Raw genomic sequence first — 27733 nt, 5'->3', positions numbered from 1 at the left:
GGGGAGGGGAGAGCCTGTGTGCTAAGTGAATGAGAGGTGTGCGGAAATTAGGGAATCCCAAACTGTACAACGAGATCCTCCTTGGCATCCACACGGATCTGTGAAAGTGCACTGAAGGCATAAGCTGCTATCTTTGAAACCTGTGTGTAAAAAAATAATAAAAGTAAAAATAAAAATGAGAATCCCAATTTACCACAAAAGGAAAAGAATAAAAAAAATGTTTTTTTTTTTTTCATAGGAATATCCAGTATTCTCATTTTAAGTCAGTAGATGGCGCTCTCCTTAGCACTTCTGTTAAATTTACAATTCTAGAAGTTAATGAGTCAAAGCGCAAGCCCTCCCCCCCGCAGCCCCGACCCCCAGAGCGGGAGGGCCCCCCCACGCAGCCCCGACCCCCAGAGCGGGAGGGCCCCCCCACGCAGCCCCGACCCCCCGAACAATGACTCCAAAAGGGAAGTTTAGGTAAAAGACAGGAAGGAAGGAAGGATGGATGGATGGATGGATGGATGGATGGAGCCCCCCCCCTCAACGTCCTAATTACTGTACACTGCTCGGTGTCATGACTCCCATAGACTGGAATGGTGATCAGAGAAAACTTGGTTGGGCTGCACCTATGTAATGACATCATACAATTTCTGGTCCCCAGCCCCGCCCACTCCCCTAGGCTGCTTACCTGCTGGATATCTGCATAAGGAACGGGGTCACTGGCGAGTATTTGGTGTGGCTGGGCGGTGAGCGAGGGCAGAGGAGGAACCACCTTCAAGTGCGTTAGGCTACTACTGATCTTCGCAAGCCGTGTGCTGCAGAGACAGAAAAACGCATGACTTCTAAACTGCACAGTGACACCTGAATACATCAATAGACAAATACACAGAGGACACTCACAGCTCAACTGTTATACCTGCCAGAGGCCAACACCCTTAAGATCCTTCTTTCCCTGCTCTGCGGTGGGGGCCGACTATTTGCCTATAGATTATGTGCCACTGCCCCGCCTCCTGCCAGCTTAAGGCAAGGCCCACACCAAGCCCCTCCTTCCTGTGTCGCTGGCCCATCTCCTCCACATTACAGGATAGACCCACACTGAGCCCCCCCCTTTCTCTGTCGCTGCCCCGCCTCCTGCTACCTCCAGACTACAGGCAAGGCCAACACTGAGCCCCCTCCATCCTGTGTCACTGCCCCGCTTCCTGCCACTTCCAGACTACAGGCAAGGTCCACAATAAGCCGTCTCCTTCCTGTGTCACTGCCCCCCCCCCTTCAGTTTACAGACAAGGCCAACACTGAGCCCCCTCTCCTTCCTGTGTCACTGCCCCACCTCCTGCTACCTCCAGACTACAGGCAAGGCCAACAGTGAGACCCCTCCTTCCTGTGTCACTGCCCCCCCCTCAAGATTACAAGCAAGGCCCACACTGAACCCCCTCCTCCTGCTACCTCCAGACTACAGGCAAGGTCCACACTAAGCACCTCCTGCTACCTCCAGACTACAGACAAGGTCCACACTGAGCCCCCTCCTTCCTGTGTCACTGCCCCCCCCTTCAGATTACAGGCAGGGCCCACACTGAGCCCCCTCCTTTGTGTCACTGTCCCACCTCCTGCCACCTCCAGACTACAGACAAGGCCGACACGGAGCCCACTCCTTCCTGTGTCACTGCCCCCCCTCCTTCAGATTACAGGCAAGGCCAACACTGAGTCCCCTCGTTCCTGTGTCACTGCCCCCCCCCTCCTTCAGATTACAGGCAAGGCCAACACTGAGCCCCCCCGTTCCTGTGTCACTGCCTAGCCTCCTGCTACTTTCAGACTACAGGCAAGGGCCACACTAAGCCCCTCCTTCCTGTGTCACTGCCCCACCTCCTGCTACCTCCAGACTACAGACAAGGTCCACACTGAGCCCCTCCTTCCTGTGTCACTGCCCCCCCCCTCCTTCAGATTACAGGCAAGGCCCACACTGAGCCCCCTCCTTTGTGTCACTGCCCCACCTACTGCTACTTCCAGACTACAGGCAAGGCCCATACTAAGCCCCTCCTTCCTGTGTCGCTGCCCCACCTCCTAAGTCAGACTATTGATAAAGCCCACACCAGCCTCCTTTAGATTACTGGTAAAAGGCAAACAAAACCTTCATGTGCCAATACCCCACTTCCTTCAGATTACCAGTAAGGCCAACACCATACCACCTCATTGTGCCACTGCCCCGCCTCCTTTAGATTACTGATAAGGCCCACACCTCCCTCTTTGCTATAAGCCCACCTACATACCTCCCACTCCCACCTATCCACAGGAGAGAGCAACTGCAAAGCTCACTACAGTTTGTGAGCAATTCATATAACAAAAAAAAAAAAAAAATGGATTTTTGTCTTACCGTAAAATCCTTTTCTGATGTTCATTGACGGACACCGCGCCATATGTTCTTTGACTTTGGGTTATGCTGCTTCTCCATAGGTGCAGTACTAGGCGGAAACAAATCTTGACTAAGCCCCTAGGGCCGTTCTAGGTACTTCCCACTTTTTGCTATAGCAGCGTCAGAAGAATACATAAACCCAACCCAACAGAGGGGTGGGTGATAACAAGCAGTGTCAGAAGAATACATAACCCAACAGAGGGATAGGTGATGTGTCGTCAATGAACCTCAGAGAAAAGGATTTTACAGAAAGACAAAAATCCAGTTCCCTTTCGTTCATAGACGGGACACAGCTCCAGATCTTTGACTCTGGGGACGTCCCAACATGAGGGGTGGGAAAAACACAACAATGCACATAATTCCCAAAAAGGGCTAAATATGGCCAACCAGGTAAACCAGGAGCTCAACCCTGAACAACTGGAGCTCACCACCCAGAAGAAAAAAAAAGTACACCCTCAAGAGGGAGGAGCCAATGCAACCGTGGCCTTCAAAACCTTGCGGCCGAAAGCAGCATCTGCAGATGCTAGAACATCCACCTTGTAAAACGTGGTGAATGTATGCACAGACGAAAAGGTGGCCACCTTGCAGACCTGAACCACTGACGCCTCATGACGGACGGCCCAGGAGGCACTGAGCGCCCTCGTAGAATGCACCTTAACAAGGAAAAGAGGATCCTGACCCTTAATGGAATAAGCCTGCAACCGTCTGCCTGATCCATGTGGAAATGGTTGCAGCAGACGCAGCCCCTTATGAGATCCATCCCTAAGGACAAACAAGGAATCTGGATTTCCGAATCACCTCAGTTGCCACCAGGTACACCCTGATTGCCCGAACCACATCCATGGAAAGTAAAGCAATTTATTTAGGATGTTTTGGCTTCGGGCACAAGGAAGGCCACACAATGTCTTCATTAAATTGGAAACCCGAGATGACCTTCGAAAGGAACGACCGACAGGGACGTAGCATCACTTTGTCCCAGTGAACCACCAGGTAAGGTGACCGACAGGACAACGCAGCCAGTCCTGACACCCTGCGTGCAGAAGTAATAGCCACCAAAAAAGCTACCTTCTGTGACAGAGTAAGCAGAGGAAGTTCACATATAGATTTTCAAAACCGACAGAACCAAAATTGAGATCCCCCATGGAGGTACCAGAGACCTTACCGGAGGAGCCAAGAGGCGAACCCCCCTGAACGAAAGTGTGAACCAAAGAATTTGTAGCCAACGGGCGTTGGAAAAAAATTGCCAAAGCAGAAATCTGGCCCTTGATAGTGCCCAGAGCCAAATGTTTATCTACACCTTGTAGAAACTACAGCAGATGGGACACTGAAAAGAAATGGGGAGAACCCCAGGGGAGAAACCCCCCCCCGAAACTCACACTAAGAAATGTACGCCCTCCAGACTAAAATAAATCTTCCTAAAAGTAGATTTTCTAGCTTTTGACAAGAGTAGGAATCACTGAATCCGACAACCCTCTATCCTTCAGTACCTGGCTTTCAATAGGCAGGCCGTTAAAGCCAGCAACTGTAAGGCAGAAGGATGGAAGATCAGCCCTTGAGACAAAAGATCTTCTCTGAGGATTCTCCGAGGAACCTGGGCTACCAAGCCTTACGAGGCCTGCGTACCAAGACTGACGAGGCAAGTCTGGAACCACCAGAATGACTGGAATCCCTTCTGCCTCAATTCTGTGCAGAAGCCACAGCAGAAGCTGTAGTGGAGGAAAAGCATAAATCAGACGATACTGACCCTATGGGGCCACCAGAGCGGCATTGGCAGCCAAACTATCCCGAGATCTTGCCACAAACCTTAACCTGAGACAAGAGGCCAACAGGTCCACATCGGGAGCCCGCCACCTGAGACATAGTTGTTGAAACACTTCCAGATGAAGAGACCATTTGCACGGACTCGGGGCCTGCCGACTAAGGTGTCCGTCTGCCAATTTTCCACTCCTGGAACGTGCACAGCAGAGAGTTATGCCCATCTTAAAATGCCGGCAACTTCTCTGGCCGCCAGGGCACTTTTTGTGCCCCCTTGATGATTGACATATGCCACAGCCGTGGCATTGCCCGACTGAATCATTACCGGACATCCCTGCAGACGATCCGTCCACTAGGAAAGGCATAGCCTGATCGCCCGAATATCCAGGATATTGATCGGAAGACTGGACTCCTCCTGAGTCCAAACCCCTTGTGCCGAATCTGTGCTCAAGACACCTCCCCACCCAGACAGGCTGGCATCCATGGTAACCACTGTCCAGTACAGGGGGAGAAAGGATCTCCCTTGTCGAAGCACCGGGGAACAGAGCCATCAAAGCAACGATCCCGTCGCACCCCGGCTCAACAGAATCAGATTGTCGAGAGTTAGGAGGATTCTTGTCCCATTTGGCAAGGATCTCCTTTTGCAGAGGCCTGGTATGTAACTGAGCAAACGGAACCGCCCCTAAGGTGGAGACCATCAGGCCCAGCACTTGCATGCACACCCAGAGAGACGACCAACAGTTGGACAACAGGAGCCGAATCGCATGCTGAAACTTTAGCAGTTTTGCCTCCGGGAGAAACACCCTGGCTGAGACTGAATCCAAAGTCAGATCCAGGTAGTCCAGCTTGTTGGATGGAGTCAGAGCCGATTTCTGAGAAATCAGCGTCCAGCCGACTTTTGCAGAGTTCGCACAGTGATGTCCAGATCGGCTTTTAAAGACAGACTCTTCTCATTAAAGGAGATCGTCCAGGTACCCCAGTACCGCGATCCCCCTCTGCCTGAGCAAGGCCAACACTTTTGAACACCCGAGGAGCTGAGGCGATACCAAATCGCCACAAATTGATAATGTTCCTCTCCCACGGCAAAACAAAGAAAACGCTGATGCATTACATCTATTGGGATATGAAGGTAGGCATCCTTGATATCGAGAGAGACCAGAAAACCCCCTTGATGAAGGGATGCCCCCACCTTGCGGAATGGACTCCCTTTGAAATTTCTGAACCCGCACAAAGCAATTTGGGGCCTTGATATCCAAGATTGGACGGACCTTGCCTTCCTTCCTGGGAACAGTAAACAGATTTGAATAAAATCCCTGAAAAGGTTCCAGCTCTGGAACCGGGACAATTACTCCCTGTGACAGCAGATCCTTCACCGTCCCATAAAGGCCCTGCAGCCGATGCAGGGACAGGCACAAGTTGGAAGGAAAGAACCTTGCTGGAGGCAAGGACCGAAACTCGATCTTGTAACCGGACCAAATCAACTCGTGGACCCATTTGTCTTGATTAAGCAAGGTCCACGGGTATGGAAAAAGGCGAAGACATCCCCCCACCCTAGATATCGGTACGGGCACCCCTTCAGGCAGAGGAGGACTTGTTTGCGGGACCAGTGGAACCCACTTTTGACTTTACAGCCCAGGGTCTCTTGGAACCTCCCGCAAAGTTACGGGTGAGCTTTTGTGCCTTGTCTTGCGAGCCCGCGGGACAAAAGGGCTGTTTGTGAGCTGAGAAGAAAGGACAACGAGGTTCTTTGCTCTTGGCAACCTGTGGAAGCACAGCACTCATACCCTTTTCATGCGCGGCCGCACTGCGTCCGAGCACTCAGGGTGCGTGGAGGCAGACCCAGTGGGTTGACTCGCGCCCGTGGCAGCCAAATCCACCTCAGACTCTGAGGAGGCAGAGAATACAGGTGAGGGTGGTGGGCACTTCTTGCTAGGCCGCTTTTGAAAAGCCATATCAACCTTTGATACAAGTGACTGTAGGACCACCACCATAGCTGCCAGGGCAGACTGAGACCCAGAGGGTCCCACAGCTTCTGAGAGTGGGCCAGGTGGAGATACCTGCTCCAGGGATTCCATGGTTAAATCGGAGGCCGCCCTTAATATGCAAGAAAAAAAAAAAAAAAAAAAAGTTTTTTTTTTTTTTTTTAAAACCCTCACACCGCTACTACTGTGGGACTGTAAGACCCAGCTCACCAGAGGCGCTGCTATAGCAGAAAAAGGAGCTGTATACCCGCAGGGACTCCCCACCACCTATTCAGAGCTGGACACAGAGCGCCAAGCTGCTTGCCATGCTGCGATCAGAAAAGGAAGAGGAAGGGCAGTCACTGCCACTAGAGGCCAATTGCCACATCACCGCTCCATAGGCTACAAGAAAATGGCCGCCGCATTGACTTCAATGGGAAACTCCAAAAACATGGGCGCTGGACTATACAAAACATGGCTGTATACAGCCATTCACAACAAAATGGCGGTGCCACGCGCCACCCAGGACCACTACAAGTGCTTGTAGTCCACTGGGGTGGGGGGGGGTCTACAAAAGGGACCACCTGCACAGCCATTCGCCACAGGAGCTTCAAAAATGAGTCACCGGCAGCGCTCCCCCGCCTCCGTCCAGCCCATCAACATGACACCCCACACCTCCAACAGCCCATGCACCCCGAGCGGGACTAAAGGGGGGGGTAGGTGAGGGCAACCAGTACAGGGGAACCCCGCTAGTGAGGGGGGGGGGACCATGAGGGAAGGGTGGGCACAAAATAGGCCTACCAACCCCAGGAAGGGGGATCGCGTCCACCCCAGTATTACCCCAGAGAAGAGGGGGGGGGGGGGGGGACACTACTCACCACACCTGGGAAACCCATTGGGCACAACTCCTGACAGTCCACCTCGCCATCTTTGAATGGGGGTGCTGCAAGCCAAAAGTTACGCTGCGACTGTGGCAGTGACCATTATCGCATCCAGGGCCATGTGTCATCGCGAGGTGCTTCACTCGCCAGCCAGCCGCCATCCAGTGGGGCTATGTCATGGCCAACCAAGCCTGGAGCAAATAGTTGGGTCGCACTCGCTGGCCAGACTAGGAATACTAAGGATCTAGGATATCCAGTGCGTTACCCAGTCCAGCAGTTTATTATTTTCTGTTCCTGTGAAAACTACAAAAAGGAAGAAAAAAATTCAATTTAAAAAGGGGAAAAAATATGTCAGGACCAGAGATCCCAGCAGGGAACCAGGTCCTTACTCCTGACTAGGCAGAAAAAAAACTGAAGTCCTATGGCAGAAAGTGGGAAGTATACCCCCTAGGACTGCCCTAGGGGAATAGTAAAGTTGTTTCCACCTAGTACTACTCCTATGGAGAGCAGCATAACCCAAGGGTCAAAGAAGATATGGAGCTGTGTCCGTCAATGAACGAAAGAGGAATGAAAAAAAAGCTATTGCTTGTTGGTATTTACATTTTCTAACTTTTGTATCCATGACCCAAATTAAAGCACATGTAAACCCAAAACCTGTTTTTCAGTATTGGTCATCAGTGTATACAGTCGTTCTGAGCAAATCAGCTGTGTTTTTGGACTGCTTTTGCAAGATCCTTGGTGTGCGAATTATATCTACTTGTAACTGATACAGTGGCCAGGTGGTGATCGCTTCAGCACCCAGTATACAACATGCCTTGAAACCAGGAAGGTGTGCGATAGGAATATGTACTGTAAAGCAGTGTTCCCCAACCCCCGGGCCGCAGACCGGTAACGGTCCTTGGATCAAACGGTACCGGTGCGCCCAAAGAACATTTCCATTTTAGAAAAAAAAAAATTTTTTTCAGAAAAGGGTGGACCCGGGGCACAGAGCAGTGCGCCCTGAGCCCACCCATTTGTGTGACAACAGCAAATGAATATTCGCTATTGTCACACGGATCCTCCTCCTGGCCAATCAGGAAGCAGGTCCGAGACGCGTTTCCTGATTAGCCGAAAGGCGAACCCATGCCATTGGCCAAGGAAGAGGAGGAAGAGGGAAGACTCGAGGAGACGCGGGGAGACAGAGGAGAAGCCGCCGCTGCAAATCAGGGGCACGCTGTGGGCACTCTGCATTGACTGGGGGGCACGCTGTGGGCACTCTGCATTGACTGGGGGGCACGCTGTGGGCACTCTGCATTGACTGGGGGGCACGCTGTGGGCACTCTGCATTGACTGGGGGGCACGCTGTGGGCACTCTGCATTGACTGGGGGGCACGCTGTGGGCACTCTGCATTGACTGGGGGGCACGCTGTGGGCACTCTGCATTGACTGGGGGGCACGCTGTGGGCACTCTGCATTGACTGGGGGGCACGCTGTGGGCACTCTGCATTGACTGGGGGGCACGCTGTGGGCACTCTGCATTGACTGGGGGGCACGCTGTGGGCACTCTGCATTGACTGGGGGGCACGCTGTGGGCACTCTGCATTGACGCCCCCCCCCCACACTCAGCGGGCCACGGAAAAATTATGAAACGTTGACCGGTCCGCGGCGATAAAAAGGTTGGAAAGCACTGCTGTAAAGGACATGACACCAGACATAATGAGGAATAGATTTATGGTTCCCATCGGCCCGTCATGACTCCCATAGGGACACGGCTCACCTGTACTGCCTGGCTCTGTCCATACATTCATGCTGCTCCATCCCCTGGGACTCTACAGCAGATACATCGATGATGTTCCTGTGCAGATACAGAACACACAGATTTATGTCACAGGAGAAAAGAGACAATTCATAAAAAGTCAAAATTTTACATTTTTATCATCGGAAATACCAATTCCAGCAGCTTTGTCTACCTACAGAGCCCCCCACCCCCCCCCTTTTTAGATTTTGCAGGGTTACAATCTGGATTAACCACTTCCTGATCAGGCTTTTTCTGGCACTTTTTGTTTACAAGTTTAACCCCTTCATGCCTAAGCCTTTTTCTGACGTTTGTTGCTTACAAGTTAAAAATCTGTATTTTTTACTAGAAAAGACTTGGAACCCGTCGGTAGCGGGGAAAACGATCCGGTCTGCTCCCCTCTTAGGCAGGAAGTCTAGTAAAGGCAAGCTGGCCCCCACTCCACTCTATGGCCTCGGAGGACCGGAGCGATGTCATAAGTCACTTCCTCCCAATCCCAACGGCCTTAACCGGTTGCCGACCGCCGCACGACTATATACTGCGGCGGTCAGCCCCGGCCAGGCAGAGTGATGTATATATATGTCACTCGCCTGTCACTGACTTGAGAGCCAATTGCGGGCGGGCACGCGCCCGCCGCGGCTCGTTCACTGACAAGTCAGTGCGTGTGACCGGCGGACCCGATGTCTGCCGGTCACACTACGATTGCTCCGGTGAAGGGAGAAAGGCGGAGCGGCTTATGTAAACAAGCCGCCCGTCATTCTCCCTGGTGTAAAAATGAAGATCAGACGGTTCTACTATGTAGGACCGTTGATCTTTGTTTTTACACCAATAGCCAGTCTATACAGTTAGAATCACGCCCCTAGGACACACTTAACCCCTCCCTCTCCAATACAGTTAACCCCTTCCCTGCCAGTGTCATTTTTACAGTGACAGTGCATATGTATAGCACTGATTACTGCAGTAATGTCACTGGTACCCCCAAAAGTGTCAAAAATGTCAGTCAAGGGTCCGATCTGTCCGCCGCAATGTTGCAGTCCCGGGAAAAAAAAAAAAGTCGCAGATCGCCGCCATTACTAGTTAAAAATAAAAAAAAATTATAAAAATGACAAATGTTCCCCGTAGTTCGTAAACGCGATAACTTTTGCGCAAACCAATCAAAATACACTTATTGCGATTTTTTTTTTTACCAAAAATATGTAGCAGAAAACAAAATTGGCAAAAAAATTTTGATTTTTTTACATTTTTTTTTAGAGAATTTCATATAAAAAATAGTTATTTTTTCAAAATTGTCGCTCTTTTTTGTTTATAACAAAAAAAAAAAAAAAAAAAAAAAAAAAAAAAAAAAAAAAATCGCACAGCAAATACCACCAAAAGAAAGCTCTATTTGAGCGAAAGAAGGACGTCAATTTAGTTTGGGTACAGCGTCGCACGACCGCGCAATTGTCCGTTAAAGTCACGCAGTGCCGAATCGCAAAATAGGCCCTGGTCTTTGAGCAGCCAAATCCTCCGGGGCTGAAGTGGTTAAAGTAACGCAGTGCCGAATCACAAAATATGGCCTGGTCAGGAAGGGGGTAAAATCTTCCGGTATAGAAATACGCTCATTGAGAATATTTTTGTCAAAGACATGTAGCTAAATACATTTTGGCCTAAATATATGACAAAAATTGAATTTATTGGATATTTTTTAACTGTCAAAGTAGAAAATATAAATTTTTTGCAAAATTTTCGCTCTTTTATTAATAATCACAAAAAATGAAAATCGCAGAGGTGATCAAATATCACCAAAAGAAAGCTCTGTTTGTGGGAAAAGAAAGAACGTAAATTTAGTTTGGGTACGGCGTTGCACGACCGCGCAATTGTCAGTTAAAGTCGCGCAGTGCCAAGTTGATAAAAGTGGCCTGGACGTAAAGCAGGAAAATCCTCCGGTCTTAAAGTAGTTAAAAGCAATGTAAAAATAAAAATTAAAATAGGAAAAATAAAATAAAAATGTAAGCGCCCCGTCCTTGTTAGCTCGCATGCAGAAGCGAATGAATACGCAAGTTGCGCCCACATATGTAAATGGTATTCAGACATGTGAGGTATCGCTGCAATCGTTAGAGCGAGAGCAATAATTCTAGACCTAGACCTCCTCTGTAACTCTAATCTGGTAACCTGTAGAAATTATTAACCACTTTACCACCGGAGGATTTTGCTGCTTTACGTCCAGGCCACTTGTTGCGATTCGGCACTGTGCGACTTTAACTGACAATTGCGCGGTCATGCAACGCTGTACCCAAACTAAATTTACGTCTTTTTTTCCCCACAAACAGAGCTTTCTTTTGGTGGTATTTGATCACCTGTGCGATTTTTACTTTTTGCGATGTTAATAAAAAAATGCGAACATTTTGAAATAACAACAATATTTTTCTACTTTGAGAGTTAAAAAATATCCAATATATTCAATTTTTGTCAGATATTTAGGCCAAAATGTATTTAGCTCCATGTCTTTGACAAAAAAATTCTCAATGAGCGTATTTTTAACCACTATAAGACCGGAAGATTTTACCCCATTCCTGACCAGGCTATATTTAGCGATTCGGCACTGCGTTACCCTAACGGACAATTGCGCGGTCGTGCAACGCCGTACTCAAACGAAATTGACGTCCTTTTTTCCCCCACAAACAGAGCTTTCTTTTGGTGGTATTTGATCACCTGTGCGATTTTTTCTTTTTTGCGATATTAATAAAAAAAGAGCGACGATTTTGAAAAAATAAAAATATTTTTCACATTTTTTTTATATGAAATCCCCCCCCCCCCCCCCCCGAAAAAAAATGTAAAAATAAAATTTTACATTTTAGGCCAATTTGTTTTCTGCTACATATTTTTGGTAAAAACAAAACAAAAAAAAAAAAAACATCGCAATAAGCGTATTTTGATTGGTTTGTGCAAAAGTTATTGTGTTTACTAAATACGGGAAATTTCTGTCATTTTTATTGTTTTTTTTCTTTAACGAGTAATGGCGGCAATCTGCGATTTTTTTTGCGGGACTGCGACATTGCGGCGGACAGATCGGACCCTTGACTGACAATTTTGACACTTTTGGGGTTACCAGTGACATTACTGCAGTAATCAGTGCTATACATATGCACTGTTACTGTAAAAATTACACTGGCAGGGAAGGGGTTAACTGTATTGGTGATCAAGGGGTTAAATATATGCCTGGTCCTTGTGGGGGGAGGGGATTGTGTGACACAGGCACAGATCGCAGGTTCAGCTATGCTGAATCCTGTAATCTGTCACAGAGGAGTTCCGCCCACTTTGTTTACACAAGCAGGCGGATTTCCTCACTCGATCCCCGACGATCGGGGAAGAGCGGCAGTGATCACCGCCTCTCCTCCCCTGGCCCGACTCCCGCTGTGACTGAATACAGCGGGAGTGAGCCTCCGGCAGCATGCATGCACCGCCCACAAGGGGAGGAGTCCAGCGACGTAGGTCTACGTCACTGGACGATAACGAGCCACTTTGCCGCAGTACCAGCTCAGTGAGCGGTCGGCAAGTGGTTTAAGTGTTGCATATGGGGATTTTTAAAACACCGTAGTTTGTTACCATTCCACGAGTGTGCGCAATTTTGATGCATGACATGTTAGGTATCCATTTACTCAGAAGTAGTCATATATGACGAAACGCGTCAGCGCCATGTTATCTGCCATCATTCCAGTACACGTTGATTGTATGCTCATTTTACTTGGACTTGTGTAAGTTTTTTTGTTTTTTTCAATCCCCCTTTAACCGGTTGCCGACCGCCGCAAGTACATATACTGCGGCGGTCAGCCCCGGCCAGGCACTGGCTTGTGAGCCAATCGCGGGCGAGTGCGCGCCCCGGCTCGTTCCCTGGGAAGTCCGTGCGTGTGACCGGCAGACGCGATGTCCGCCGGTCACTCGCGATCGTCCTCCGTGAAGGGAGAAAGGCAGGTGGCTAATATAAACAAGCCGCCTGTCATTCTCCCCTGTGCAGGAATGGTGATCATACGGTTCTACTATGTAGGACCGTTGATCTCTCTTCCTACACCAGTAGCCACAGCCAATCACAGTTAGAAGCACGCCCCTAGGGACACACTTAACCCCTCCTTCCCCAATAAAATTAACCTCTTCCCTGCCAGTGTCATTTTTACAGTAACAGTGCATCTTTATAGCACTGATTACTGCAGTAATGTCACTGGTAACCTCAAAAATGTCAATGGTCCGATCTGTCCGCCACAACGTCGCAGTCCCGCAAAAAAAAAAAAAAATTGCAAATCGCCACCATTACGCGTTAAAAAAAAAAAAAACACCAAAAATCTTTCCCTTTGTTAGTAAACTCGATAACTGTTGCGAAAACCAATCAAAATACGCTTTTTGCGATTTTTTTTAACAAACATATGTAGCAGAAAACAAATTGGCCAAAAATAAAAAATTTAGATTTTTACATTTTTTTTGGGGGAATTTCATATTAAAAAACGTGAAAAATATTGTTATTTTTGCAAAATTGTCGCTCTTTTTTTGTTTATAGCGCAAAAAGTAAAAAAAAAAAAAATCGCACAGGTGATCAAATACCACCAAAAGAAAGCTCTGTTTGTGGGAAAAAAAATAAGGCATGGTTTTCCAAAAAAAAGTTGCGTTCATAAAACCGCTGCGCAAATACGGTGTGATAAAAAAAATTAAAAAAAAAAAATATATATATTTAATGTTTGGGAGTTCCAAATAGTTTCCTAGCAAAAAAAAAAAAAAAAAAACTGGATATAAAATGTATTGGGGTATGGAGGAGCATGGGAGCCACTCCCCTTCTCATGTGACGGTGCTGGTGCTCAGTGATTGGCCCAGGTGCTGCTGTAGAGAGGAGTAAAGCCACTCCCCTTCTCATGTGACAGTGCTGGTGCTCAGTGATTGGCCCAGGTGCTGCTGTAGAGAGGAGTAAAGCCACTCCCCTTCTCATGTGACAGTGCTGGTGCTCAGTGATTGGCCCACATGCTGCTGTAGAGAGGAGTAAAGCCACTCCCCTTCTCATGTGACAGTGCTGGTGCTCTGTGATTGGCCCAGGTGCTGCTGTAGAGAGGAGTAAAGCCACTCCCCTTCTCATGTGACAGTGCTGCTGTAGAGAGGCGTAAAGCCACTCCCCTTCTTGTCATGTGACAGTGCTAATTGGCCCAGGTGCTGCTGTAGAGCCACTCCCCTTCTTGTCATTGTGACAGTGCTGGTGCTCAGTGATTGGCCCAGGTGCTGCTGTAGAGAGGAGTAAAGCCACTCCCCTTCTCATGTGACAGTGCTGGTGCTCAGTGATTGGCCCAGGTGCTGCTGTAGAGAGGAGTAAAGCCACTCCCCTTCTCGTGTGACAGTGCTGGTGCTCAGTGATTGGCCCACGTGCTGCTGTAGAGAGAAGTAAAGCCACTCCCCTTCTTGTCATGTGACAGTGCTGGTGCTCAGTAATTGGCCCAGGTGCTGCTGTAGAGAGGAGTAAAGCCACTCCCCTTCTCATGTGACAGTGCTGGTGCTCAGTGATTGGCCCAGGTGCTGCTGTAGAGAGGAGTAAAGCCACTCCCCTTCTTGTCATGTGACAGTGCTGGTGCTCAGTGATTGGCCCAGGTGCTGCTGTAGAGAGGAGTAAAGCCACTGGATGAGCTGCCCAAGGAAAGAAGAGGATTATCACCACTGCAAGGTTTACTCATTACACCTTCTAGTGTGGGGGAGGGGGGGGGATTATGTGACAGCACTTGGGCCACCAATCACTGAGCCCCACTAGGAGGAGACTAATGCAGTGACATCAGAATGGATGAGTTCTGACACTTTGGGTGGTTTTACAGTGATCTACAGTGGCTTGGCTGCAGCGTACCCACAAATTTCATGCAGTTTCCCACACTTCTCATAGATTTCTATCAGATCAGGAAGCGTTTTTGCGTTTTATGAAAATGCATTAAAGTCCTGCATGCTGAGATCTAATAGAAGTCTATGGGAAGTGAGGGTAACCTGCCCTGCAGCCAAGCCACAGCCAATCAGTGTGAAGCCGCACTTACTGCACTGAGGGGGCAGATGGGGGTGTATACTTTACACAGGGGGGAGTGGCTATCTGGAGACCCAGGCACTCCGCCCCCAAGGATCCCCTCTATCTATACTCACTGAGCCGTCCTGGCCAGGATCCGGGAGAGCAGCGCCTGCTCATCCGTCCGGGCCGCCGGGTTATTGGTGGAGTTCGGTTCGGATCCATTGGGCGTCCTGTTAGGAAGCGTCTGATTGGAGGGCAGCAGATGTTCCCTTTCACCCTGCTCCTGTCAGAGGGAGAAAACACCGGAACGTCACTTCATCCGAAACAATGTAACCCTCCGATCCCTCATCCCATACAATGTAACCCCCGATCCCTCATCCAAAACAATGTAACCCCCAATCCCTCATCCAAAACAATGTAACCCCCAATCCCTCATCCAAAACAATGTAACCCCCAATCCCTCATCCAAAACAATGTAACCTCCGATCCCTCATCCAAAACAATGTAACCCCCAATCCCTCATCCAAAACAATGTAACCCCCAATCTCTCATCCCATACAATGTAACCCCCGATCCCTCATCCAAAACAATGTAACCCCCGATCCCTCATCCAAAACAATGTAACCACCGATCCCTCATCCAAAACAATGTAACCCCCGATCCCTCATCCCATACAATGTAACCTCCGATCCCTCATCCCATACAATGTAACCCCCGATCCCTCATCCAAAACAATGTAACCTCCGATCCCTCATCCAAAACAATGTAACCCCCAATCCCTCATCCCATACAATGTAACCCCCGATCCCTCATCCAAAACAATGTAACCCCCGATCCCTCATCCAAAACAATGCAACCCCCAATCCCTCATCCCATACAATGTAACCCCCGATCCCTCATCCCATACAATGTAACCCCCAATCCCTCATCCCATACAATGTAACCTCCAATCCCTCATCCAAAACAATGTAACCTCCGATCCCTCATCCAAAACAATGTAACCCTCAAGCCCTCATCCCATACAATATAACCCCCGATCCCTCATCCCATACAATGTAACCCCCGATCCCTCATCCAAATCAATGTAACCCCCGATCCCTCATCCAAAACAATGTAACCCCCGATCCCTCATCCAAAACAATGTAACCCCCGATCCCTCATCCAAAACAATGTAACCCCCGATCCCTCATCCAAAACAATGTAACCAACCGATCCCTCATCTGAAACAATGTAACCCGCAATCCCTCATCCGAAACAATGTAACCCCCAATCCCTCATCCGAAACAATGCAACCCCCAATCCCTCATCCGAAACAATGCAACCCCCGATCCCTCATCCGAAACAATGCAACCCCCGATCCCTCATCCGAAACAATGCAACCCCCGATCCCTCATCCGAAACAATGTAACCCCCGATCCCTCATCCAAAACAATGCAACCCCCGATCCCTCATCCAAAACAATGTAACCAACCGATCCCTCGTCCCATACAATGTAACCCCCAATCCCTCATCCAATGTAACACTTGATCTGTGTCCCTTCCCCTCCCCCCATAGTGAAGTGAGGACTGTCTGTGTCTCTCCCCCCCCTCCCCCCAATAGTGAAGAGAGGACTGTCTGTGTCCCCCCTCCCCCCAATAGTGAAGTGAGGACTGTCTGTGTCCCCCCCCTCCCCCCAATAGTGAAGTGAGGACTGCCTGTGTCCCCCCCCTCCCCCCAATAGTGAAGTGAGGACTGTCTGTGTCCCCCCCAATAGTGAAGAGAGGACTGTCTGTGTCCCCCCCCTCCCCCCATAGTGAAGTGAGGACTGTCTGTGCCCCCCTCCCCCCAATAGTGAAGTGAGGACTGTCTGTGCCCCCCCCTCCCCCCAATAGTGAAGAGAGGACTGTCTGTGCCCCCCCCTCCCCCCAATAGTGAAGTGAGGACTGTCTGTGCCCCCCCCTCCCCCCAATAGTGAAGTGAGGACTGTCTGTGCCCCCCCCTCCCCCCAATAGTGAAGAGAGGACTGTCTGTGCCCCCCCCTCCCCCCAATAGTGAAGAGAGGACTGTCTGTGCCCCCCCCTCCCCCCAATAGTGAAGTGAGGACTGTCTGTGTCCCCCACTCCCCCCCAATAGTGAAGTGAGGACTGTCTGTGTCCCCCCCTCCCCCCCAATAGTGAAGTGAGGACTGTCTGTGTCCCCCCCTCCCCCCAATAGTGAAGTGAGGACTGTCTGTGTCCCCCCCTGCCCCCCAAATAGTGAAGTGAGGACTGTCTGTGTCCCCCCCTCCCCCCAATAGTGAAGTGAGGACTGTCTGTGTTCCCCCCCCCCCCAATAGTGAAGTGAGGACTGTCTGTGTCCCCCCCCCCAATAGTGAAGAGAGGACTGTCTGTGTCCCCCCTCCCCCCAATAGTGAAGTGAGGACTGTCTGTGTTCCCCCCCCCAATAGTGAAGTGAGGACTGTCTGTGTCCCCCCCCCTCTCCCCCCAATAGTGAAGTGAGGACTGTCTGTGTTCCCCCCCCCAATAGTGAAGAGAGGACTGTCTGTGTCCCCCCCCTCCCCCCAATAGTGAAGTGAGGACTGTCTGTGTCCCCCCCTCCCCCCAATAGTGAAGTGAGGACTGTCTGTGTCCCCCCCCAATAGTGAAGTGAGGACTGTCTGTGTCCCCCCCTCCCCCCAATAGTGAAGTGAGGACTGTCTGTGTCCCCCCCTCCCCCCAATAGTGAAGTGAGGACTGTCTGTGTCCCCCCCTCCCCCCAATAGTGAAGTGAGGACTGTCTGTGTCCCCCCCTCCCCCCAATAGTGAAGTGAGGACTGTGTGTGCCCCCCCCCAATAGTGAAGTGAGGACTGTCTGTGTCCCCCCCTCCCCCCAATAGCGAAGTGAGGACTGTCTGTGTCCCCCCAATAGTGAAGTGAGGACTGTCTGTGTCCCCCCAATAGTGAAGTGAGGACTGTCTGTGTCCCCCCAATAGTGAAGTGAGGACTGCCTGTGTCCCCCCCCCAATAGTGAAGTGAGGACTGTCTGTGCCCCCCCCAATAGTGAAGTGAGGACTGTCTGTGTCCCCCCCCCTCCCCCCAATAGTGAAGAGAGGACTGTCTGTGCCCCCCCCTCCCCCCAATAGTGAAGTGAGGACTGTCTGTGTCCCCCCCTCCCCCCAATAGTGAAGTGAGGACTGTCTGTGTCCCCCCCCAATAGTGAAGTGAGGACTGTCTGTGTCCCCCCCTCCCCCCAATAGTGAAGTGAGGACTGTCTGTGTCCCCCCCTCCCCCCAATAGTGAAGAGAGGACTGTCTGTGCCCCCCCCCCAATAGTGAAGAGAGGACTGTCTGTGCCCCCCCTCCCCCCAATAGTGAAGAGAGGACTGTCTGTGTCCCCCCCTCCCCCCATAGTGAAGTGAGGACTGTCTGTGTCCCCCCTCCCCCAATAGTGAAGAGAGGACTGTGTCCCCCCCTCCCCCCATAGTGAAGAGAGGACTGTCTGTGTCCCCCCTCCCCCCAATAGTGAAGAGAGCACTGTCTGTGTCCCCCCTCCCCCAATAGTGAAGTGAGGACTGTCTGTGTCCCCCCCTCCCCCCAAATAATGAAGTGAGGACTGTCTGTGTCCCCCCCTCCCCCCAATAGTGAAGTGAGGACTGTCTGTGTCCCCCCCCCAATAGTGAAGTGAGGACTGTCTGTGTCCCCCCCTCCCCCCAATAGTGAAGTGAGGACTGTCTGTGCCCCCCCCTCCCCCCAAATAGTGAAGTGAGGACTGTCTGTGTCCCCCCCTCCCCCCAATAGTGAAGTGAGGACTGTCTGTGTCCCCCCCCTCCCCCCATAGTGAAGTGAGGACTGTCTGTGTCCCCCCCTCCCCCCATAGTGAAGTGAGGACTGTCTGTGCCCCCCCCCCAATAGTGAAGTGAGGACTGTCTGTGTCCCCCCCTCCCCCCAATAGTGAAGTGAGGACTGTCTGTGTCCCCCCCTCCCCCCAATAGTGAAGAGAGGACTGTCTGTGTCCCCCCTCCCCCCAATAGTGAAGTGAGGACTGTCTGTGCCCCCCCCCAATAGTGAAGAGAGGACTGTCTGTGTCCCCCCCCTCCCCCCAATAGTGAAGTGAGGACTGTCTGTGCCCCCCCCCCAATAGTGAAGTGAGGACTGTCTGTGTCCCCCCCTCCCCCCAATAGTGAAGTGAGGACTGTCTGTGCCCCCCCCCTCCCCCCTCCCCCCAAATAGTGAAGTGAGGACTGTCTGTGTCCCCCCCTCCCCCCAATAGTGAAGTGAGGACTGTCTGTGTCCCCCCCCTCCCCCCATAGTGAAGTGAGGACTGTCTCTGTCCCCCCCCTCCCCCCATAGTGAAGTGAGGACTGTCTGTGTCCCCCCCCCAATAGTGAAGAGAGGACTGTCTGTGTCCCCCCTCCCCCCAATAGTGAAGTGAGGACTATCTGTGTCCCCCCCCTCCCCCCAATAGTGAAGTGAGGACTGTCTGTGTCCCCCCTCCCCCCAATAGTGAAGTGAGGACTGTCTGTGTCCCCCCCTCCCCCCAATAGTGAAGTGAGGACTGTCTGTGTCCCCCCCTCCCCCCAATAGTGAAGTGAGGACTGTCTGTGTCCCCCCCTCCCCCCAATAGTGAAGTGAGGACTGTCTGTGTCCCCCCCCTCCCCCAATAGTGAAGTGAGGACTGTCTGTGTCCCCCCTCCCCCCAATAGTGAAGTGAGGACTGTCTGTGTCCCCCCTCCCCCCAATAGTGAAGAGAGGACTGTCTGTGTCCCCCCCTCCCCCCAATAGTGAAGTGAGGACTGTCTGTGTCCCCCCTCCCCCCAATAGTGAAGTGAGGACTGTCTGTGTCCCCCCCCAATAGTGAAGTGAGGACTGTCTGTGTCCCCCCCTCCCCCCAATAGTGAAGTGAGGACTGTCTGTGTCCCCCCCTCCCCCCAATAGTGAAGTGAGGACTGTCTGTGTCCCCCCCTCCCCCCAATAGTGGAGGACTGTCTGTGTCCCCCCTCCCCCCAATAGTGAAGTGAGGACTGTCTGTGCCCCCCCCTCCCCCAATAGTGAAGTGAGGACTGTCTGTGCCCCCCCCTCCCCCCAATAGTGAAGTGAGGACTGTCTGTGTCCCCCCTCCCCCAATAGTGAAGTGAGGACTGTCTGTGCCCCCCCTCCCCCCAATAGTGAAGTGAGGACTGTCTGTGCCCCCCCCCTCCCCCCAATAGTGAAGAGAGGACTGTCTGTGCCCCCCCTCCCCCCAATAGTGAAGTGAGGACTGTCTGTGCCCCCCCCCTCCCCCCAATAGTGAAGTGAGGACTGTCTGTGCCCCCCCCCTCCCCCCAATAGTGAAGAGAGGACTGTCTGTGCCCCCCCCCCCTCCCCCCAATAGTGAAGTGAGGACTGTCTGTGCCCCCCCCTCCCCCCAATAGTGAAGAGAGGACTGTCTGTGCCCCCCCCTCCCCCCAATAGTGAAGAGAGGACTGTCTGTGCCCCCCCCTCCCCCCAATAGTGAAGTGAGGACTGTCTGTGTCCCCCCCTGCCCCCCAAATAGTGAAGTGAGGACTGTCTGTGTCCCCCCCTCCCCCCAATAGTGAAGTGAGGACTGTCTGTGTCCCCCCCCCCCCAATAGTGAAGTGAGGACTGTCTGTGTCCCCCCCCCTCTCCCCCCAATAGTGAAGTGAGGACTGTCTGTGTTCCCCCCCCTAATAGTGAAGAGAGGACTGTCTGTGTCCCCCCTCCCCCCAATAGTGAAGTGAGGACTGTCTGTGTTCCCCCCCCCCAATAGTGAAGTGAGGACTGTCTGTGTCCCCCCCCTCTCCCCCCAATAGTGAAGTGAGGACTGTCTGTGTCCCCCCCCCAATAGTGAAGAGAGGACTGTCTGTGTCCCCCCCTCCCCCCAATAGTGAAGTGAGGACTGTCTGTGTCCCCCCCCAATAGTGAAGTGAGGACTGTCTGTGTCCCCCCCTCCCCCCAATAGTGAAGTGAGGACTGTCTGTGTCCCCCCCCAATAGTGAAGTGAGGACTGTCTGTGTCCCCCCCTCCCCCCAATAGTGAAGTGAGGACTGTCTGTGTCCCCCCCTCCCCCCAATAGTGAAGTGAGGACTGTCTGTGTCCCCCCAATAGTGAAGTGAGGACTGCCTGTGTCCCCCCCCCCAATAGTGAAGTGAGGACTGTCTGTGCCCCCCCCCCAATAGTGAAGAGAGGACTGTCTGTGTCCCCCCTCCCCCCAATAGTGAAGAGAGGACTGTCTGTGCCCCCCCCTCCCCCCAATAGTGAAGTGAGGACTGTCTGTGTCCCCCCCTCCCCCCAATAGTGAAGTGAGGACTGTCTGTGTCCCCCCCCAATAGTGAAGTGAGGACTGTCTGTGTCCCCCCCTCCCCCCAATAGTGAAGTGAGGACTGTCTGTGTCCCCCCCTCCCCCCAATAGTGAAGAGAGGACTGTCTGTGCCCCCCCCCCAATAGTGAAGAGAGGACTGTCTGTGCCCCCCCTCCCCCCAATAGTGAAGAGAGGACTGTCTGTGTCCCCCCCTCCCCCCATAGTGAAGAGAGGACTGTCTGTGTCCCCCCTCCCCCCAATAGTGAAGAGAGGACTGTCTGTGTCCCCCCCTCCCCCCAATAGTGAAGTGAGGACTGTCTGTGTCCCCCCCCAATAGTGAAGTGAGGACTGTCTGTGTCCCCCCCTCCCCCCAATAGTGAAGTGAGGACTGTCTGTGCCCCCCCCCCTCCCCCCAAATAGTGAAGTGAGGACTGTCTGTGTCCCCCCCTCCCCCCAATAGTGAAGTGAGGACTGTCTGTGTCCCCCCCCTCCCCCCATAGTGAAGTGAGGACTGTCTGTGTCCCCCCCCTCCCCCCATAGTGAAGTGAGGACTGTCTGTGTCCCCCCCCCAATAGTGAAGTGAGGACTGTCTGTGTCCCCCCCTCCCCCCAATAGTGAAGTGAGGACTGTCTGTGTCCCCCCCTCCCCCCAATAGTGAAGAGAGGACTGTCTGTGTCCCCCCTCCCCCCAATAGTGAAGTGAGGACTGTCTGTGCCCCCCCCCAATAGTGAAGAGAGGACTGTCTGTGCCCCCCCCTCCCCCCAATAGTGAAGTGAGGACTGTCTGTGTCCCCCCCCAATAGTGAAGTGAGGACTGTCTGTGCCCCCCCCCAATAGTGAAGTGAGGACTGTCTGTGTCCCCCCCTCCCCCCAATAGTGAAGTGAGGACTGTCTGTGTCCCCCCCTCCCCCCAAATAGTGAAGTGAGGACTGTCTGTGTCCCCCCCTCCCCCCAATAGTGAAGTGAGGACTGTCTGTGTCCCCCCCCTCCCCCCATAGTGAAGTGAGGACTGTCTGTGTCCCCCCCCTCCCCCCATAGTGAAGGACTGTCTGTGTCCCCCCTCCCCCCAATAGTGAAGTGAGGACTATCTGTGTCCCCCCCCCTCCCCCCAATAGTGAAGTGAGGACTGTCTGTGTCCCCCCTCCCCCCAATAGTGAAGTGAGGACTGTCTGTGTCCCCCCCTCCCCCCAATAGTGAAGTGAGGACTGTCTGTGTCCCCCCCTCCCCCCCAATAGTGAAGTGAGGACTGTCTGTGTCCCCCCCTCCCCCCAATAGTGAAGTGAGGACTGTCTGTGTCCCCCCCTCCCCCCAATAGTGAAGTGAGGACTGTCTGTGTCCCCCCCTCCCCCCAATAGTGAAGAGAGGACTGTCTGTGTCCCCCCCTCCCCCCAATAGTGGAGAGGACTGTCTGTGTCCCCCCCTCCCCCCAATAGTGAAGTGAGGACTGTCTGTGTCCCCCCCCTCCCCCCATAGTGAAGTGAGGACTGTCTGTGTCCCCCCCCCAATAGTGAAGTGAGGACTGTCTGTGTCCCCCCCTCCCCCCAATAGTGAAGTGAGGACTGTCTGTGTCCCCCCCTCCCCCCAATAGTGAAGAGAGGACTGTCTGTGTCCCCCCTCCCCCCAATAGTGAAGTGAGGACTGTCTGTGCCCCCCCCCAATAGTGAAGAGAGGACTGTCTGTGCCCCCCCCTCCCCCCAATAGTGAAGTGAGGACTGTCTGTGTCCCCCCCCAATAGTGAAGTGAGGACTGTCTGTGCCCCCCCCCAATAGTGAAGTGAGGACTGTCTGTGTCCCCCCCTCCCCCCAATAGTGAAGTGAGGACTGTCTGTGTCCCCCCCTCCCCCCAAATAGTGAAGTGAGGACTGTCTGTGTCCCCCCCTCCCCCCAATAGTGAAGTGAGGACTGTCTGTGTCCCCCCCCCTCCCCCCATAGTGAAGTGAGGACTGTCTGTGTCCCCCCCCTCCCCCCATAGTGAAGTGAGGACTGTCTGTGTCCCCCCCCCCAATAGTGAAGAGAGGACTGTCTGTGTCCCCCCTCCCCCCAATAGTGAAGTGAGGACTATCTGTGTCCCCCCCCCTCCCCCCAATAGTGAAGTGAGGACTGTCTGTGTCCCCCCTCCCCCCAATAGTGAAGTGAGGACTGTCTGTGTCCCCCCCTCCCCCCAATAGTGAAGTGAGGACTGTCTGTGTCCCCCCCTCCCCCCCAATAGTGAAGTGAGGACTGTCTGTGTCCCCCCCTCCCCCCAATAGTGAAGTGAGGACTGTCTGTGTCCCCCCCTCCCCCCAATAGTGAAGTGAGGACTGTCTGTGTCCCCCCCTCCCCCCAATAGTGAAGAGAGGACTGTCTGTGTCCCCCCCTCCCCCCAATAGTGGAGAGGACTGTCTGTGTCCCCCCCTCCCCCCAATAGTGAAGTGAGGACTGTCTGTGTCCCCCCTCCCCCCAATAGTGAAGTGAGGACTGTCTGTGTCCCCCCTCCCCCCAATAGTGAAGAGAGGACTGTCTGTGTCCCCCCCTCCCCCCAATAGTGAAGTGAGGACTGTCTGTGTCCCCCCTCCCCCCAATAGTGAAGTGAGGACTATCTGTGTCCCCCCTCCCCCCAATAGTGAAGAGAGGACTGTCTGTGTCCCCCCTCCCCCCAATAGTGAAGTGAGGACTGTCTGTGTCCCCCCTCCCCCCAATAGTGAAGAGAGGACTGTCTGTGTCCCCCCCTCCCCCCAATAGTGAAGTGAGGACTGTCTGTGCCCCCCCCCCTCCCCCCAATAGTGAAGAGAGGACTGTCTGTGTCCCCCCCTCCCCCCAATAGTGAAGTGAGGACTGTCTGTGTCCCCCCTCCCCCCAATAGTGAAGAGAGGACTGTCTGTGTCCCCCCCTCCCCCCAATAGTGAAGTGAGGACTGTCTGTGCCCCCCCCCCCTCCCCCCAATAGTGAAGTGAGGACTGTCTGTGTCCCCCCTCCCCCAATAGTGAAGTGAGGACTGTCTGTGCCCCCCCTCCCCCAATAGTGAAGTGAGGACTGTCTGTGCCCCCCCCCCTCCCCCAATAGTGAAGTGAGGACTGTCTGTGTCCCCCCTCCCCCCAATAGTGAAGAGAGGACTGTCTGTGTCCCCCCCTCCCCCCAATAGTGAAGTGAGGACTGTCTGTGTCCCCCCTCCCCCCAATAGTGAAGTGAGGACTGTCTGTGTCCCCCCTCCCCCCAATAGTGAAGTGAGGACTGTCTGTGTCCCCCCTCCCCCCAATAGTGAAGAGAGGACTGTCTGTGTCCCCCCCTCCCCCCAATAGTGAAGTGAGGACTGTCTGTGTCCCCCCTCCCCCCAATAGTGAAGTGAGGACTATCTGTGTCCCCCCCTCCCCCCAATAGTGAAGTGAGGACTGTCTGTGTCCCCCCTCCCCCCAATAGTGAAGTGAGGACTGTCTGTGTCCCCCCCTCCCCCCAATAGTGAAGAGAGGACTGTCTGTGTCCCCCCCCTCCCCCCAATAGTGAAGAGAGGACTGTCTGTGTCCCCCCCTCCCCCCAATAGTGAAGTGAGGACTGTCTGTGTCCCCCCTCCCCCCAATAGTGAAGTGAGGACTGTCTGTGTCCCCCCTCCCCCCAATAGTGAAGTGAGGACTGTCTGTGTCCCCCCCCAATAGTGAAGTGAGGACTGTCTGTGTCCCCCCCTCCCCCCAATAGTGAAGTGAGGACTGTCTGTGTCCCCCCTCCCCCCAATAGTGAAGTGAGGACTGTCTGTGTCCCCCCTCCCCCCAATAGTGAAGAGAGGACTGTCTGTGTCCCCCCTCCCCCCAATAGTGAAGTGAGGACTGTCTGTGTCCCCCCCCAATAGTGAAGTGAGGACTGTCTGTGTCCCCCCCTCCCCCCAATAGTGAAGTGAGGACTGTCTGTGTCCCCCCTCCCCCCAATAGTGAAGAGAGGACTGTCTGTGTCCCCCCTCCCCCCAATAGTGAAGAGAGGACTGTCTGTGTCCCCCCTCCCCCCAATAGTGAAGTGAGGACTGTCTGTGCCCCCCCCTCCCCCCAATAGTGAAGAGAGGACTGTCTGTGTCCCCCCCTCCCCCCAATAGTGAAGTGAGGACTGTCTGTGTCCCCCCTCCCCCCAATAGTGAAGAGAGGACTGTCTGTGTCCCCCCCTCCCCCCAATAGTGAAGTGAGGACTGTCTGTGCCCCCCCCTCCCCCAATAGTGAAGTGAGGACTGTCTGTGTCCCCCCTCCCCCCAATAGTGAAGAGAGGACTGTCTGTGTCCCCCCCTCCCCCCAATAGTGAAGTGAGGACTGTCTGTGCCCCCCCCCTCCCCCCAATAGTGAAGTGAGGACTGTCTGTGTCCCCCCTCCCCCCAATAGTGAAGAGAGGACTGTCTGTGTCCCCCCCTCCCCCCAATAGTGAAGTGAGGACTGTCTGTGCCCCCCCCCTCCCCCAATAGTGAAGTGAGGACTGTCTGTGTCCCCCCCTCCCCCCAATAGTGAAGAGAGGACTGTCTGTGTCCCCCCCTCCCCCCAATAGTGAAGTGAGGACTGTCTGTGCCCCCCCCCTCCCCCCAATAGTGAAGTGAGGACTGTCTGTGTCCCCCCTCCCCCAATAGTGAAGAGAGGACTGTCTGTGTCCCCCCTCCCCCAATAGTGAAGTGAGGACTGTCTGTGTCCCCCCCTCCCCCAATAGTGAAGTGAGGACTGTCTGTGTCCCCCCCTCCCCCCAATAGTGAAGTGAGGACTGTCTGTGTCCCCCCTCCCCCCAATAGTGAAGAGAGGACTGTCTGTGTCCCCCCTCCCCCAATAGTGAAGAGAGGACTGTCTGTGTCCCCCCTCCCCCAATAGTGAAGTGAGGACTGTCTGTGTCCCCCCCTCCCCCAATAGTGAAGTGAGGACTGTCTGTGTCCCCCCCTCCCCCCAATAGTGAAGTGAGGACTGTCTGTGTCCCCCCTCCCCCCAATAGTGAAGAGAGGACTGTCTGTGTCCCCCCTCCCCCCAATAGTGAAGTGAGGACTGTCTGTGTCCCCCCCTCCCCCCAATAGTGAAGTGAGGACTGTCTGTGCCCCCCCCTCCCCCAATAGTGAAGTGAGGACTGTCTGTGTCCCCCCTCCCCCAATAGTGAAGTGAGGACTGTCTGTGCCCCCCCCCTCCCCCCAATAGTGAAGTGAGGACTGTCTGTGTCCCCCCCTCCCCCCAATAGTGAAGAGAGGACTGTCTGTGTCCCCCCCTCCCCCCAATAGTGAAGTGAGGACTGTCTGTGCCCCCCCCTCCCCCAATAGTGAAGTGAGGACTGTCTGTGTCCCCCCTCCCCCAATAGTGAAGTGAGGACTGTCTGTGCCCCCCCCCTCCCCCCAATAGTGAAGTGAGGACTGTCTGTGTCCCCCCCTCCCCCCAATAGTGAAGTGAGGACTGTCTGTGCCCCCCCCCTCCCCCAATAGTGAAGTGAGGACTGTCTGTGTCCCCCCTCCCCCCAATAGTGAAGAGAGGACTGTCTGTGTCCCCCCCTCCCCCCAATAGTGAAGTGAGGACTGTCTGTGCCCCCCCCCTCCCCCCAATAGTGAAGTGAGGACTGTCTGTGTCCCCCCCTCCCCCAATAGTGAAGTGAGGACTGTCTGTGTCCCCCCCTCCCCCCAATAGTGAAGTGAGGACTGTCTGTGTCCCCCCTCCCCCCAATAGTGAAGAGAGGACTGTCTGTGTCCCCCCCTCCCCCCAATAGTGAAGTGAGGACTGTCTGTGCCCCCCCCTCCCCCAATAGTGAAGTGAGGACTGTCTGTGTCCCCCCTCCCCCAATAGTGAAGTGAGGACTGTCTGTGCCCCCCCCTCCCCCCAATAGTGAAGTGAGGACTGTCTGTGTCCCCCCCTCCCCCAATAGTGAAGTGAGGACTGTCTGTGCCCCCCCCCTCCCCCCAATAGTGAAGTGAGGACTGTCTGTGTCCCCCCCTCCCCCAATAGTGAAGTGAGGACTGTCTGTGTCCCCCCCTCCCCCCAATAGTGAAGTGAGGACTGTCTGTGCCCCCCCCCTCCCCCAATAGTGAAGTGAGGACTGTCTGTGTCCCCCCTCCCCCCAATAGTGAAGAGAGGACTGTCTGTGTCCCCCCCTCCCCCCAATAGTGAAGTGAGGACTGTCTGTGTCCCCCCTCCCCCAATAGTGAAGAGAGGACTGTCTGTGTCTCCCCTCCCCCAATAGTGAAGAGAGGACTGTCTGTGTCCCCCCTCCCCCAATAGTGAAGTGAGGACTGTCTGTGTCCCCCCCTCCCCCCAAATAATGAAGTGAGGACTGTCTGTGAGAACTCTCCGTGTCTCTCTCCCCTCCCCCCACAGTAATGACTCTCCGTCTCTCCCCTCCCCCATAGTAAGGTCTCTCCGTGTCTCACCCCCTTTCCGGTGTCGGTCTCGCCGCTGTAGCAGCAGCCCATGTCCTCCCCGGAGAGCCCTCACTCTCGGCTCCCTCACATGACCCGCCGGAAGTGGCGAACTCCGCTAAACTTCCTTTTCCGGTTCCGTGGAGAGTCACGAGACGGGTTGTCATGGGAACGGAGAAGGGCGGGGCTGTGTTTTCATTGAGTATGGGCGGGGAAAGATGGCTGGCTATTCAAAGGATAGGCGGGACTTTATACAGATAAGGGCGGGGCAAACTTGCAGCGAGCGTTCAGTACTTTTGTAGGCGGGACCCATTGTTAAAGTAGGTGTGACATATTGAAGAGTTTTTAAAGGTGGGAGAGGGAGTGGGCGGGCCCGTGTTCAGTTAGGAGCTGAGGTGATG

At 53.4% G+C, this 27733-nt stretch overlaps 1 protein-coding gene across 1 annotated transcript; it reads right to left on the bottom strand.

Moving 5' to 3' along the window:
* On the bottom strand, nucleotides 1-27473 carry LAMTOR1 (late endosomal/lysosomal adaptor, MAPK and MTOR activator 1). The gene is made up of 5 exons (XM_082247223.1): nucleotides 27345-27473; nucleotides 14893-15041; nucleotides 8746-8823; nucleotides 674-800; nucleotides 1-140 (listed from the first exon to the last, which is right to left on the bottom strand). The coding sequence occupies exons 1-5, from the start codon at nucleotides 27384-27386 to the stop codon at nucleotides 48-50; spliced, it is 489 nt and encodes a 162-aa protein (XP_082103349.1). The 5' UTR covers nucleotides 27387-27473; the 3' UTR covers nucleotides 1-47.
* Nucleotides 27474-27733: the final 260 nt, after the last annotated feature.

This window comes from Pelophylax lessonae (genome assembly GCF_965119305.1).
Source record: "Pelophylax lessonae genome assembly, chromosome: 2".
Classification (NCBI taxonomy): Eukaryota; Metazoa; Chordata; class Amphibia; order Anura; family Ranidae; genus Pelophylax; species Pelophylax lessonae.
This window is presented reverse-complemented; position numbering and strand designations above follow the sequence as displayed.

Excerpts from the sequence above, each read along its gene's own strand:
- LAMTOR1 (XM_082247223.1), bottom strand. The coding sequence starts at position 27,386 with ATGGGCTGCTGCTACAGCGGCGAGACCGACACCGGAAAGGGG. Across the intron at positions 15,042-27,344 it reads AGACCGACACCGGAAAGGGG|GAGCAGGGTGAAAGGGAACA; the intron begins GTGAGACACGGA and ends TCCCTCTGACAG. Across the intron at positions 141-673 it reads CTTATGCAGATATCCAGCAG|GTTTCAAAGATAGCAGCTTA; the intron begins GTAAGCAGCCTA and ends TTTTACACACAG.